The 16517-nt window shown below is 32.8% G+C and overlaps 1 protein-coding gene across 1 annotated transcript in view; it reads left to right on the plus strand.

The window, feature by feature from the left end:
* PPM1A (protein phosphatase, Mg2+/Mn2+ dependent 1A) overlaps nt 1-16271 on the plus strand; it is a 61429-nt gene extending 45158 nt beyond the window's left edge. Inside the window, exons 3-6 of the mRNA XM_036735467.1 lie at nt 293-410; nt 5201-5309; nt 8069-8126; nt 9099-16271. Coding sequence (XP_036591362.1) covers nt 293-410; nt 5201-5309; nt 8069-8126; nt 9099-9128 — 315 coding nt within the window. The 3' untranslated portion in view covers nt 9129-16271. The remainder of the gene's footprint in view (nt 1-292; nt 411-5200; nt 5310-8068; nt 8127-9098) is intronic.
* Nucleotides 16272-16517: the final 246 nt, after the last annotated feature.

The raw sequence follows: 16517 nt of genomic DNA on the forward strand, positions 1-16517 counted from the left end.
AATTTTCTTTCATCAGCTATTGTTTAAAGTAAGTAGGAACTTAGAAATCTTTTCATATTATAAAAGTTCAAAAATAGCTAGGTTTAATGGGACTTAATCTGTAATGCTTTTTGCCATGTTTCTTGGGGTGCTTTTGAGGGGGGGAGAAAGACCACTGAGTACAAAGAATAATTTATTTTGAATATAATTACATTGACATAGCAGTAAACTTTTATAGGATTGTTGAAAGGTTACAAAGAAGGGAGGGTGGGAAGGAAACCAGAATATTTTCTCAAACTCTTTTCTCTCCCAGGGAAGTCGAGACAACATGAGTGTGATATTGATCTGTTTTCCAAGTGCACCAAAAGTATCACCAGAGGCAGTGAAGAAAGAGACAGAGTTGGACAAGTACCTGGAAAGCAGAGTAGAAGGTGGATCATTTAAAAAAAAATAAGTAACTTTATTAGAGAGAAACCCTACAACAATGAACCTTTTCACACATTAGCTTTTAATTAAACCTTTAAGTGCTATTGATGTCTAGTATACATCAGTGGGACAAAGCACTTAATGTAGTAGCCATTTAGATGTATGCTATATGTCCTTCTAAAGTAATGCTAGTAATAAGACTACAGCAGCTGTGACCCTGGAAATTGTTTAGGATGCTTTTTTTTTCTCTTGAGGCTAAAGATGTACACTTTTCAGAGTTTCTTGTCAATTCAACTGGCAGGAATAACTTTATCAGTAAAATCTGATTTTTGGCATAAGTTAAATAAAAAGCAGTAGGTGAATTATGAAGATGGTAATTTAAGTGCCATTTTTCTGTGAAAAGCTATGTACATTAATACACTCGGGTCAACTAAGGCTGTTTGGTTGTTTTTTTTTTTTTTTAAATAACTTAAAGATCATAGTTTTGTTACTAAAATCCAGTTAATCTGCAAGTGCCACTATATTTTAAAGTATGTCTATGTTTCTATTTCAAACTGTATTTCAGGGTTTCATAGCAAAACCATGAACTGCCTGATTTTAGATATATTGGGTCTCTGCCTAGCAGTAACATAAGTGTTTGTGTGCCTTATATTAAGTTTGGGTTTTTTTTTAAGTTGAAATCAGTTGGGATTTCAGGTACATTTTATATTATAAAATTGCAAATGACTTTGAGACCACTAATGAACTGTTTGTAACTCTGATTAGTGCCTTTGGATATTTAAAGAATCTAAATTTTTTTTAGTAGCTACAATATGCAGAGTAATGAAATTTTCCTAAAAATACTAATTACTGCATATAAGCAATATAGTGTATAAATTATAAAGTACCCTCTAGGTAAACCACCTGTGGAATGACCATGTTAGTGTAAAAAGGCTATTTGGGGTCCATTATATTAATCACTTGCATGTTAAAGGCCTCTAATAGCATGTAAGCATTGATATAACACTATTCTGTTAGGTTCCATCATGTCTACATTATGAAAATTCTTATGCACTTTAATTTTGTTTTCTTTTTAACTTTTTGAGATTTAAGTGTATTATCTTGATCACTTTAAATTCCTAATATCCCATTTAAGGCTGCCATTTACCTTTATTGACTACTTTGTTCCTTGATAGTGGTAAATAACATGTGTGCAATGATTGCTAACTCAGTAAGTAGCTCTTGACATAATCCAGTGAATTCATTTCTTCACCAACAAGTTCCTTGGTTTTTAGTACTTTAAAAATTCAATAAGTATGCTTTATTCCTAGGTAACATGCTAACCTAACATTAATAGAAAATACTCAAATTGAAATCAAGTCACATTGATCTGAATCACTAATTAATGGGAGGAGGGAATTATAAAAATTACGTACATATATTTAAGGAATGATGTCAAATTTTAAGTCACTGGCTCTTTTAAAAGAAGGCCAGAATTTTGCTCATTTTGTTCCAAGAAAAACAGATATAAACACTTTAGTTTTGATGAAGTGTAAACAAATTTTAAATATGCATTGCTACTTTCTTTAGTTTGTTTCAAAGTAAAATGACCAAATTTTCATTTTAATTAGATATTTGTGTGCTATAATATTAGATTTTAGAATTGTTTATTAGTACCAAGCAAGAAATGCCAGGTAGGACATTTATGTTGGTACCTGATAAATACCTTGAAATTTTATTGTATTAAGTTTAATAATGTTTTATTATTAAAATACAGATTTTTTTGTATTCAAAATTAAAATTATCTCCTCTACCAAGGAGAAGGCCAAAACTTAACTACTATGGCAAATAATGTAACTGCTGCTACTTAAAATGCCTTAGAAAGAATGAAACTGTTAAAACTTCGCTTGAAAGAAAAGTAGAAAATACTAAAACATGTAAGGAATTTTTAAACCAACTTAGCTTAGAAGATAATTTTAGGATAATATTTGGTGAGCTGCATAGGATCTGAGTTCAGATTATCACATCTGCCACTGATTACCCATGTAACTTTGGGTAAACCATTTAAGTTCTCTTGGCCTCAGTTTCCTCATTTAAAAATGAGAGTGTGGGACAAGTTGGACCAGTCGGCCCTTTGAATTCTCTTTTAACCCTAGATCTATGGTCCTATGATTTTTTTTAAGTCCATTAATTTAATTAGAGGAGGTAGTTTGTAGAGAATTTTGTATGTCTTTTATTCTGGTTGAGCAGAATAAATTAGTCTTCAAATCCAAAGCATGCATTAGAAATTTTTTTCTGGCATGTACTAACAATTGCTACGAAATGCTAAACTTGTTTTTAATTACTTGGATGAAACTCTTATCTATGGGCGTCTCTTAAAACATGAGAAAATAGCTTTAGAAAGGCTTCTGGGTGCTCTCGCTTCTCTCTTTTTTTTTTTTAAACCATAATCTCTGTTTCTACTAAATATTTAATGGTTCTAGCAATAAGCTTTTTTATTGAAAATTAACTTTATAACCAGAGGTACAGTAAATTCATGAAAAGCCCCTTCTATATTTTAATCCCCCAGTAAGTTTAGGTGTTATTTTTGTAAAGTTTTCCATCTTTCTATTGTGAATCAGGATTGTTATAATACTTCTCATCCAGTTTCTAAGCTGATATTTTGGACGTTATTATTGTTGTTTTTATTTAAAATGCCTTGATGATTTTGCCTCAGCTTTGGGGTAGGATGGGGAATATCTATTAATATCCATGCTAAAAGGAATATTCTGCAGTGCTAATTAGAGTGTATATTTTAGGAATTGGGGTTAAAGGGATTGCTATTTTAGAGACTTCATTCCTGGTTTTGCTTTTAAAATTAAAAAAAGAATTAACAAGGTTTGTATAGTAGTAAGTGTCAAGTAGATTGAGCAAGTTTTTCCACTTGGAATAGAGAATCATTAGCCCTGTTTTTCAACTTTATATTTTTAGAACGTGTTTGTTTTACTGTATTTTTTTTTGCACTTTATAACAAAAAAGGGATACAAGTTACATTGAAACATAGGTGATCTTTTTTTTTTCCTTTTTATGACTGAAACCAACAGAATGGTTCAATTTGTCATCAGTGTTATTCAGATTGTATCTATAGTTATTTCTCTAAATAATTGTATTAACTTAGTGGAGTCTGTATGTTAAATGTACCAGGTTGTGAAATTGTGTAGCTTAGGTAAACACTAAATCCATTTATTTTTGTACAGCAGAATTTTAGCATTAGACTTATGTAGCTCTATTAGATGTTAAAGATTATACAATAAAGGAACTTGGAAAACCAAATCTGAGCTCTTTGCTTTTTATTCAGATTTAAGAGTGGTAGAAAACTTTGGACAATAAATGTTAGATGGTAAAATTTTGGCCTTTACTCTGAAAGAACAGTTCACCACTTAAATAATGTGGGTTACTGAATCTGGTGATAAATAGAATTCTTCCAAAATGTAGCCTTAGTGTTAGGAGTTTAATATTTTGATCTACAAACTTCATCTGATGGAAGGAAATAAAGAGCTTTTGTATAAATGGCTACTTTCAAAGGTATTCCTAACTTGACTAAGAACTAAGATGATGATTGCTTTTTCTCACAACCATGCAGATTGCTAAGAGAAAATTTATCTCTTGAAGAAAACTTGCAAAAACATCTAGTGTCTTTATATAACTGATTTAACCAACTATAATATGCATTTGAATACATATAACACATTTGACATGGATACACATGATGCCTTTGGCATGGTCCTGCCCTTAGAGTATTGTTAGTAATCAAAGTGAACACTTTTCATACTTAAAGAGCTTGTTTTAAGAATTCAGTGTACAAGGAGCTTGTTTTAAGAATTTATTGTACAATCCTGTGTACATTACTTTTTCTTTGGCATTCTGTGGTACAAGTGGCAAAATATATGCGTGCCTCACATTGTAACAGGTCACATCTATTAGTGTACCCATTATTGGAGAATTTAATAATCAGTATTTCTAATTTGTTCTTATTTGAGTAGTCTAAGAAAATTGCCTTTAAATTGGGCCATTTTCACACCGAACACACACATGTTGACAATGGAAATGGCATTGTAATATATCTGAAGCTCATTCCTAATTAGCCTTTCTATACATATGTTACAGAACTTGTGGCTTGTGAAATCTTAAATTTTCTTTAAATGAAGCATTAAGGGTGGAGTTTTAGCATGTAGAGCCTTGATTTACAAGCTTAAGATGGGTACATGCTGTTCTAACAGTGTCATTGTGTGACTATTACTTATCAAATGGTTATGGCTAAGAATATGACCAAATATTTTTAAGGCAATTACAAATTATTTCTTTGATTTTTGTAACTTTAAAAACTCTGCTGTGAAATGTTTTTGTTTACAGGGCAAAGTTCAGTAAACATGTTCCAGTCTAAAGAGAGGAGTTGGTCTACTCAGAAGTAACTAGTTGACATCTTTAAGAAGGATGTTCCTCCCATTTGTATACAAATTCCCCTGATTACGTAACATGTCAATTTAACATGAAATATTTGTGTATTTTTCTAATTTTAATCTTGATCACTCTTCTTTAAAATTAATCTAGAAAGTAACAGTTCAGTGCCCTTTTCTTTTTTTATGTCATTTTGTGCATTTGCTTATCATAAACTTTCAAAATTCGTCATGAATTTTCTTCCTTTTGGCACCAGTGTAGAAAACCTCAGATGTGATAAATGCCATTTAAAAAAATATTTTAAGCTATCTTTGATTGTTTCAGTCTTTTAAAGTTCAATGTGGATAGCACTTACAAAAAAAGTACTTCTGATTCCCAGAAATCATAAAGAAGCAGGGCGAAGGCGTACCAGACTTAGTCCATGTGATGCGCACATTAGCAACTGAGAACATCCCAAACCTCCCACCAGGGGGTGAACTGGCAAGCAAGTAAGTTTTCTATTTTGTATATGTTGTTCCTTGATCACAGTTTAGAAAATATTTTTGGTAGACAGTTGATAAGATGGCAATTATGTTTAAGACTGATTTAAGTGGCACAAGTATGTGTGTATATAAGATATTTTTACTGAGCCTTTGATTTGGAGTATTACTAAAATCATTTGTTATTTGATGAAACATTACCTTATAGGGTATTCTGTTTTGTTTTGGTTTTAATTTATACTAAAGAATGGCAGTTGTGCCTCAAATGATGACCTTGACTGAATTTTAGGTATCATTTGAGATAATGTCTTAATGGTCTTCTTACATTAAAATAATATACAGATGAAAAGTACTACTATCATGTAGTCTTAACCAACACCATGAAGCTTACTATCCCAGAATGAGTCTGTTCACTTGTTTGACCCTGTTTCTTTCCACCTTCTCTGGAACTTACTCAGATTGTGTTTTCAAAGGCATGGCTGCATATTTTTCCAGGTACTTTCACCAGTGGAATTGAGCTAACTTAAGAGATACTTAAGGTCCCAAGTGGAAAATTCAGATACCAAATCTCTTTTATCTAAAATAGCTGCCATGTAATTGACACAACAACTCTCGTTTCTGCCCTCTGTTTTTCTCTATACATGTCCACAACCTGGGTGAATTGACCTTCCTTATGCATTTAACTAATAGCAGTTCTCTGTTTAAAACCCTTTGGTGGTTCCTCATTGCTTGCTGAAAAAAGTTTAGACTCCTCTGCCTGGTGCCACGCTGGGTTTTCCTACCTTTTTTCATGTATTTCCATTTTGTGTCTTCCAAACTCCAGTCAGACTGGATTACTTTCAGGGCTTTGTGCCTGCTCCACATTTTGCTGCCTGTATTTCTTTGATCGTATTTTCTATGTGTAGAATTGTTTCCCTAGTCTACCACCTGTTGACTTCCTACTCATTTTTTAATGCCTAGTTCAAACCCTATAATAAATGCCAACTCCTCTAGGAAGCTCAGCAGAAGTAGCATGTTGCAGTGGAATGAGCAATGGATTTGGAGTCAGAGGAACTGAGTTTGAATCCTGGCTGTGTTATTTATTGCGTGTGTGACTTTGGGCAAGTCACTTGATCACTCTGGGCCTCCTTTTCTTCATCTCTAAAATTAGGTGGTTGGATTAGACTATCTCAGAGGTATCTTCCAGCTGTAATCTGATTCTGTGATCCTTCCCTGTTCCCCCTAAGTCAGTCATGAATCTTTCTTGCCTTGGACCTGAAATAGTATTTTATTCACATTTTTTGTTTTGTTTTGTTTTTTTGAGGGGTAGGGCAGGGCAGTTGGGGTTAAATGAGTTGCCCAAGGTCACACAGCCAGTGTGTCAAGTGTCTGAGGCAGGATTTGAACTCAGGTCCTCCTGCCTCCTGCTGGTGTTCTACTTACTGCGCCACCTAGCTGCCTCTTTATTCACATTTTATTTTGTATACTAGTTATTTGTGATTTATCACAGTCCTTCACACTCTTATATGTGTTCTAGTAGGGCAAGTAGTATGCCTTGTCGAGATGCTATAGATCCTTTAGCATCAAGTACAGGGGTGGGTTTACTGAGCAGGCAGGTTTGTTGGATTGACGTCTCAGATTTCTGTATTGGTTTTACTCCTGTGGTCCTGACTTTCTATTGAGGTGTTAATAATGTGCAAAAGGGATCCAAATGCCATTTTCTAGATTATATCTATTTTAAAACTTTGTTGAAATAATTCAAAAATTTCTCAACATCATGTTTTTTAGTATGCTATTGTTGTCAATGTTGCAACCGTTATTATAACAAACAACTCTATTTTAAAACAAAATTAGTACACATTTACTTGGGTTCCTTTTTCAGAACTGTTGCCCCCTCTTTTACAACAATTTTTAATCTACATTTTATTGAAACATTTGAATTTTAAGATTTGAGGGAGAATTTTTCACCATTTTGAATAATTTTTATTTTTATGCCCAAGTCACTGATTTTATAATAAAAACCTGCAAAAAGGGCATTTACTTGTAATTTTGGCTCCATCTTAAAAGAGATCAGGGACTTAAATCTAAAATAATATTTAAAATTATTATGTCAAATTTTGCAACTAGGTGGCACAGGGGATAGGATAGACTGGAGTCAGGAAACTCTTGAGTTCAAATCCAACCTCAGACACTCACTAGTTTTGTGACCCTGGGTAAGTCACTTGACCTCTGTCTGCCTCAGTTTCCTTATCTATATAATGGAGCTAATAGCATCTAATTCCCAGGATTTTCGTGAGGACAAAACGAGATCATATTTGTAAAACTCTTTGTAAACACTAAATGCACTATATATAAATACTAGCTACGATTAATTATTCCTAAGCCAGAACTAACGAATGGAATTCATGGCTGGTAAAAGTTGCTGCTATATCATAGAAACTATAAAATCACCCCTAAACTCTTAAGATGTGGTATATGCACCTTTACTATTTCTCAGTCTTTCCCCCTATTGTTAAGAATTCCATACATTGTAAGAATCATAGAACTCTACATTGTAGGTTATATCTACTTCAAATACTAATCTGTGGTACTGAAAATCAAAAGTAGCCTTTATTTACTAAGAGTAGGAAGTAGAAAATTGTACCTAAATGTAAAATCATTTGTAGCAATCAAAATATTCCTGCCATTTGTTGTTTTTTTTTTTTTTTAACACGAAGCAACGGGTTATTGAGCAAATGTTTGATTGGCCAAAAAGGAATAATACTTTTCTGCCTTTTTTTAAAATTTAGGCGGAGTGTAATTGAAGCCGTTTACAATAGACTGAATCCTTTCAGAAATGATGACACTGTAAGTACTGTCTTCTCTCCTCCTACTACCTCTTCCCCCCCTCTAAATGCATATCCTTCCTACCTGTTTTTGCAGAGCTGTTCACTGCACCCATTCTCTTACACACACCCCTGATTGATTGCTCTGAATTCTGCTTGCTCTGATCTCTGCCTGAACAACAGTTCTAGTGATTGAGGACATAATCCTGGTGAGTGGCCACCTCTCCAAAAAAAAAAAAAGAAAGAAAGGAAAAAAAAAAGACAGAAAGGAGGAATTTTGTGAAGTCTTCTAGGTTTGTAAACATCCTTGACTACATGCCTTCTGAATGTTTATTTCTACCATATAATTTTTATATTCAGGAGTAACATCTTTTCCCTAAAAATGGGCATTTTTAGTAGGTTTTCAGTTTTGATTTGGTACATGGAAATATTAAACCATGTTCACATTTTTAATATTGTAGTGTTGTTTTCAGATACTAGAAATCCACACAGTAATATACTACTGAAAGTATTTTTGTTGACACAGCATTCTGATTTTATTGGGTTTTTTTTTTCAAAAGAGTTAAATGGTTTGCATCAACTTTATTTCCCTCATCTCTGAAATGAGGGAGGTTTGGACTGAGGTATTTTCCAATTCTAATATTCCTCTATTTATAATCAGATTACACTATAAGATTTTTCTATTAACATTTTTGTCTTTACTGGAGGTCTTAATTTTTCCTTACATTGCTAAGGTTTCTAAAAATGGTGGCACGAAAAGAAACTATAGGGTTTAATCTGAGAATCAGGGCAAAATTATTTACCATCCTTTTAATTTATAAAGCCTTTGAACTGAACTCAATTTCTTCCTTGATGTTATTTATTACAAAACAGAGTCTAGTGTAGAATATAAGACATAGGAATCTTTTTAACTTTTTTCTTGTCAAAATTATACAGAAGGTAATATATTTGGTAGCTCTAGGCCTTAAAAAGTGCCTTTTTTTCCTTCATAAAGGACTCTACATCAGCTGATGATATGTGGTAAAAACTTCTCATCTAGCCTGGAGTTTACCTTCATCCTCCCAAGGAAGTACAGCCCAACCTCACTGAACCTTCCTAACATCCATCTTCAGTGTTAAAGAAGGGGACACTATAAGGGTGAGCAAGATGACACCACAGAACTACAGCAGTACAACAACTAGCCCAGAACTGATCCTTTTTTTTTTTTTATAAAATTGAGACTTATGTAAACGTGATTTCAAACCATAATTCATGTTGTAAATCAGACTTCAGCAATTTTTGTTGTATGATTTTTTTTTTTGGTAAAGTGCAATTGTCCTTGTACAAAATGCTCATATTTAATTATGAACTGCTTTAAAAATCCCTATCAAAGTTTAAAATGTTTGGCTTGTTGTGTGATGCAACAGATAGGTGGGTAGCCCTTTAAATTCATGTTGTGTTTTGGATCTGGGGTGGGGGTGGGGGAAGCGGCAGCCTGACCAGTGAGATGCTCAAAAATACACATGATTATGAAGAAAAATTGCAAAAGTCTTACAGAGATGAACATCCATGAAGTTATTCAAACACCCTTAATTTTCTTGGCAGTGGGCTAGCATAAGAATATAGCTAGTTCATTCATAAACTCTTTCAGGATGTTTTTTTTCCTTGTTGCCGCTTATTATTGCAGGTAATAGTGTATTCATAAGAATATTGATCATGGGGCTAGAATGCCTTGATTCTTTGCACCTCTTTTGCAAGTCCTTACATTAAATTACTAATTGATAAGGAACAGCTTCCTACATAGAGTAGGAATCTGTAGCATTTTTACTATCATGATTGGCTGGGCCTGCTGCTGTTCCTAGTAAAATATTCTGAACTCCATTTTATCAATAAAGCTTGATTTTAACAAACAAGACATTTAATCATGTATGTGTAATTCCTCTTTTTCTCCCCCTGCCTTTTAAAATGTCATGTCATTGTAAATGAGGGGTTTCAGGTTTGTAGACATGAAGACCCATTTTTAAAATGGACCACAATATTGCCCAAGGCATAGATAGAATTTCTCTCCCTCCCTTAGGTGGACTAGAGGATTTAAATAACTCTTATTCCTTAATCTATTTTAAAAGGGTTTCTTTCAGACTGCCTATTTTTCATTCAGAAGTGCATCAGCTTGAATTTATCCACCATTTAATGAAAATGTTAGTCGAAGCCTGACAATCTAACACTTTATGGTGTGTGTGAATGTGTTTGTGTGTTTTAATTGACCCACTTATTTAGAATACTTAGTGGTTACATTTGTGATTTGAAATAGAGCATGTTGACCACATTAAAACATTGGTCATTAAAAATAATTTTCAAAAGTTAAGGAATTATAGATATCAAAATAAAATTATCTTATTTTAGGCTTATCTTCTCCCTTTGATCATATGAAAGTAAGTTTTCAAATCAAATCATGTTGACAAACTACTGTTTTGTGCTCTTTTGTATTGTTGTCTCTTTAGGTTGAGAATATTGTATTATCAGTATGTAGTTTTAATCATTCAGTAGGCAGATTTCTTCACAGGAAAGTCATTAAAATGTAAGATTTAACCCTTCATCTAATACAAAATCAAAACTGGTGTAAAAATGTGGTATGATGCTCTCTATTTACTCTATTTGTCTTTTCCCTAATTTGGGAAGACACATATTTGTGTATATATACATAATATGTAGCCTTAAAACTAATGCAAGGTTAAAGAATATTGGACAAAGTAATTTAAAATGTCTCAGATTTAAGTATAGTTAATATACCAGCAAAATCCTTCCTTTCTCCCTCTTATGTGGGGTGATTAAACATAACTTAATTGTCTTTTTGTATCCTGTATCAGCATGAATGAAGAAAATATAAATACTACTTGACTTTATAAGTTTAAAGTTATTTGGGTTAAAGACCACTTCCTTCTAATGTCTAATTCCATTGTAGAATGAAAACTATCATAATGTCCTAAGTTATAACTTTGTGCACTTACACAAAGTTAATGTGTAGTTGTTATGACCAGTGATTTTGACTACCAGTACATACATACCAACGTAGAAAGCTGAACTCTTCTTAGGACGAGCCTGTTCTTTACTGTGTAGACTAAAGTTTAGTTCTACAAACAACAAACTTTGAACTAGACTATGGAAATTTTTGAGATGTAAAATCTTGAATCACAAATAGAATTGTGGCAGAAAGCCATATTTCAAATCATAATCACACAGAATGTCATAATGAAATTTATTTAAAAACCATTTTGAGAGGCCCTATCTAAAGAATGAGAACATAAAAACATTCTACTGTTACAGTTGCCAGCATTTCACCTGGGGCTGAAGGTGAAAGAAATGTCTAAAATAATTTATTCTGGCTTTGTAATTCAGTACTTAACTGTGGTCTGAGAACACTGAATCTATTATCTGTGAATAAACACTGCCGTGCTAGGTACTAATTTCAATTATGAAAATACATGCAATGAATATGTATACGTTATTAGAACAATGGACTATATGTTTTTACTATTCCCTGAAAAAATATTAACCATACTTTTAAAAGGCACTTTTTTGCACCTTTGTTGTGTATTTCATTTATTGTACCTATTCAATTTTTGTTGTTGTGCTAAAAACTTTAGCACCTCAGGGGCTGTGCCACATATTTTTGAAGTGTCATGTGCTGTTTCCCTTTTGCGGAAAATTCTTGTGTGGTAACAGTGTTGTAATGTGGTATCCAAATGTACTTTGATTTAAACTGTTCTGATAGAATGGACCCAGTTTACCTATTTAAGAAGGAAATGGCATGTTGTATACAAATCCACTTTTCATAAACCATGCAGATATGTTCCCTTTACTTAACTTAGCTTCACTGGTTTGTCAATTTTTGTGCGTACTGTCAGCCAGATAAAATGTCTTAATGGTTACTTTGGGTACATGTACCTTTTAATAGGTAACTGTTTAATGTTCTAAGCAATTTTCAATATTAACATTGACTTTTAGAAATCAATATATTCTTTATTTTATCAATTCAGCATTAAAGATTTATTAAATGAAACTTTTATTTTAGTTATAAAATATTGTGTTGACCTGCTCTTGTTGTAGATTAAGAACCACGCCAGAAATTGCTGATTTTATTTCCTGATTTCACATAGGTAAAAAAAAAAAGTCAGAATTTTAAAAAAGAAATGAATGTATATAATTAAGGCATTTTGAATTACAAGTGGTTTCATTCCTATAATACAATCCCTTTGATGGTATTTTGTATGCTATCCACTAACATACCTTCCCAGTTAATATTTATTGAACTCCTTGTATGTGCTGGGCACCGTGGAGGATTCAAGCAGGTCCTAACCGTAAGAAGCTTTCAGTGTAGTAGAGAAATTTAACTTTTGTGTGTGGCTTAGTGCTACATGCAAATCAAATTAAGCCATAAAATTGATATCATTTGCCCTTCATCGTTCCTTCCTGCCCCTTTTCCTATCCTTCAAATTGAAATCCTTTTTAAAAAAATCTGTGCTTAGCATAGGGATCTGAAATTTGGTATGTGAAGAATTAAGCTTATTCTATGTGCGCTATAGATTTAACTAAAGATATATAGCAGGAAGAAAACCATGAATCTTTCAGGAAGAAAACCATGAATTACTTGGACCCTAGAAATATTAGGTTTGAGCTTTAATTTTTAGTTCTGTCAAAAAATGTTTTCTACAGCCAGTGCCATCATTAATTAGCAGCTCAAGTCAGTAGTCTGTTCCTTTTCAGCAAAGTGGATGTTTGTGGCTTAATTGTAATTTCACTTCCTCTAATTATTGAACATTTATTTAGGAATTCAATATTTTACCCTATTGTGCTATTGAAAAATTGTTTCATTCTTTAAGACTCAATGGAAAGGTTAAATTAGAAGTTTAAGGAATCTAGTATTTTGATTTCTAGTTGTACAGTATTACTCTAGCATATGGTATTAGTATAAAAGTTTTCATGTAAATATATCAGAATATAAAAACTGTTTCAAGTTGCGTAATTGTACGCTTTGAGGGATCCCAATAACCTTCTTACAATATGGATTTGCAAACATTGCGGAGGAAATGACCATTTTGGTTAAATAACAGTGGTCCAAATTTCTAATGGATTTATTTTCCTTTAGGTATTGGGAAGTTTCGTGGTTTTCTTTATCCATAAAAGTTTATTTTAATAGTTAATAATGTGAAATTTTGGATATCTGATTCTTCTTTATGTCTTTTATTCATATGCCACCACGATGTATGCCATTCATTTGTGTTTGTTAAATTGAGGCCCTTCTTTTTAAAAGTAAACACTTCAGAGAGCTAAAAATAGGTGTTTTTTCAATATCTTCCAAATTCATACGTGTAGTTTTGTTAAGGAGAAAAACACCTGTTCTTTGTTAAACTATAAGTGATTCTCAATTATTCTGAATAATAAAGAAATAAAATGGAATTTGCCTTTTTCTGTTTCACCATCAAGTGGGCATTTTCCATTTTTATTTACTTTGGCATAGCTGGATTCTTTCCCTTTTACCTACTTGCTATTTTAAGCTGTTTGCTCATGGCCCCATGAAATTTCTAGCAAATGCTTAGATGAAAGGATTCATTAGGATAATTTTAGCTGACAATGGAACTCTATTGGCCATTTACACTTTTATTTCATAACTGAGAAGAACAAGAAAAAGAGGGGCCTGTTTGATCAGTTTGCTGGGTATGTAGCAAAGTGATAACGGTGTTTTTTCACTTGTCCTGCATAAAATGCCTCGTCCTTCTTTTCTCTAGTTTTTTCTCCTTTAACTTTATCTGACTGAAACAGGCCAATTTAGTTTGTTTGGCTAAGAATGCTTGGTGTTTAATCTTATTATAATGAGAGAGGGCATATTTAAAGGTATCTGAATGCCTAATAACTTTGAGGGATCAAGGTCAGAATCTAATTTCATTGGGGTGGAGAACTCTTCAAGTGAAAACTGCCTCCATTGTTACAGACTCCTCTGCAGCTTTTATGGTCTTAGGTATTGCTTGGAGTCATTGTCATAGGCTACATAATTTGTGCATTGTCCTTCCTAGTGCTTGTTTGTGTTAAGACAGGAATTCAACTGGGGTCTTCCAGACTCCAAGACTAGCCCCCTATCCATTAATGGCACCATGCTGCCTGTTATTGAATGATATTTTAAAATAGCATTAAAATAATGAAAGAAGTAGCTGGGGATGTCAGGAGGAGTGGGGATGAAAAGAGTAGGTCTTAATTATTTTAGAAGGTATAATAGGTTCGGGGGTCCAGTCCCACTGTGAATCATTAATGCTGTTTCATCATGTCAGGAAAATCCAACCTTAACTTCAACCAATATCACTTTTTGCTGCAAGATTGGTGATAAAAGTTATTGTTCCATCAACATGGAAATAACTTTTAAAAGAATTATATTAGTGTAGCCACTTATATTTTTTCTGAACTCATCTAAAAGCAGTGTTTGCTATAAAACTCTTCCTCTTTCATATTATCACTGCACCAAGACCCTCTAATAATCCTAATTCTATGAGTCATTTAAATTTTTCTGCTAATTACTTTCTCATCCACCTTAAGGTTTAGAAAAATTGCGTAGAGCCTTTTTGTTCTTTTGAACACAGAACGTTTTGATCATCCAGGAAGTTACTATTTAATAACATTTGCAAATATGTGTAGTACTTTTTGAAGCAACTTAGATTTGTGTACATAGTCGGCTCTGAACCTACTTTCCTAATTCAGTCATTGCAGGTATAATCGATGAGAGCCAAAAATGCCATATGCATAGTATATTTATATAATGGTTATTGTACTGCTAGACGCACGCACGCCGAGCATGCAAACCCCAAACAACCAAACCCAACAATTATCAGAATGCCATGAACTCAATTAACTTTAGCGAAGCTTGTTTAAGTTTCAGGGGGTTGAGGAGGTGCTGGGAGGCAAGAATTTTGCAAAAGTCTGAAATGGAGAGTTTCTTTCTCAAAATAACTAATGTCCGGGCTTTGTTCTGCAAAGCAGAATGTACCCTGTAGCTTTTAAAAATTTTATGTCGTAAGTATTGAAAGGTGAAGGGAAATGATACTGTTAGGACTAAATCTTTTTCTTTTTTAATCTTTGAGGAATATAATCCTTTTCTAAGAAGATTTGGCCCTGGAAACTTAACTGACAGAAGATTAAGTGGAGTTAAAAAAAAAAAGATTTATAGTAGAAACACTGACCCAAATAAGGCACATATAGTGTAGTGCTTGCTATGCATACTTTATTATCCACATACTTTATTGTCAGAGGTTCACTAATTTGTTTTTTTATTCATTGCTGTTGTTAGAATCCACTAAATATTATGCATATATTCAGGGCATCTCAGATTTCAAGGTATGATAATTTGAAGTACTAATAGAGAAGAAATTAATAATTCTCTCCAACTTTTCCAGCCACCAGCCCAGGATTAATGACATTTCTTATAAAACATATATCCAATAAAAAGAAGGTTTGGCTATTAACTGAAATTTAAATTTTTTGTCACTAATTGGGATGTCTTTATTAATTTTGGACCCGTCTCTAATTAGTAGAAGACCCATTTTGTATGCCTTTAGAATTAGAAAAATCACTCTTCTCTCACCTAATGCCCTCTTATGAACTCAATATCTTCATTGGAGAAAACACATCTCATTTGTAGTGCCATGCAATGTTGATTGTTTTAGCTCCTAGCATAATATTCAAAATTTTTTGTGAAAATGTAATTTTTCCCTTTAAATTGTATTAATATTACAAATGAAGACATGTCAGCTTAAAAAGCATGTTTGCAGAATACTTAGCTTCGTTATAAAATTTATAATTTTGAGACTAATATACAAAAGCAGAGCTATTTTTTCCTTGAATACAATGTATAATATTCTCCACAGTGATTACCCACTATTTGCAGTTTATGTGATCCAAAATGTGTTTACGATAAGTTCAATAAATGTATATTTTGTACTGTGTATCAGTTTCTGGTCCCAAAGAAAATGTGTGAATTTAGTTTCTAACTCTTTTAAGATGTACTCTCTGTTTGGACTCCATTGAAGAATTGCATTAAGCCTGTAAATGGTTACAGATTGTATATGGGAAATGGGACTTAGAAATAATTTATAGTTTGCCAAAAACAATGGTGCCACTAAATAATAAACAGGCAATTGCATAATGTGTGTGTATTGATGATTGTTTAGTTTTGTATAGAATACTTATTTAAATATGAAAGTCACTACTATTGATTTTTGTAGCTTTTGTTCTAAGGAAAAATCTGGATAACTTGAAATTGGCTTTAGATGTATATGTGGAAGAAAGTATTGAGCATATGTTGTTTTTATTAACATTTGTATCATTTTCTTATTCAGTGCTTAGCTTAAAGGTAAATGTGAAGTTTGCCATTTAGAATTACAGTGCTTTT

Source organism: Trichosurus vulpecula, chromosome 8 (genome assembly GCF_011100635.1).
Source record: "Trichosurus vulpecula isolate mTriVul1 chromosome 8, mTriVul1.pri, whole genome shotgun sequence".
Taxonomy (NCBI): domain Eukaryota; kingdom Metazoa; phylum Chordata; class Mammalia; order Diprotodontia; family Phalangeridae; genus Trichosurus; species Trichosurus vulpecula.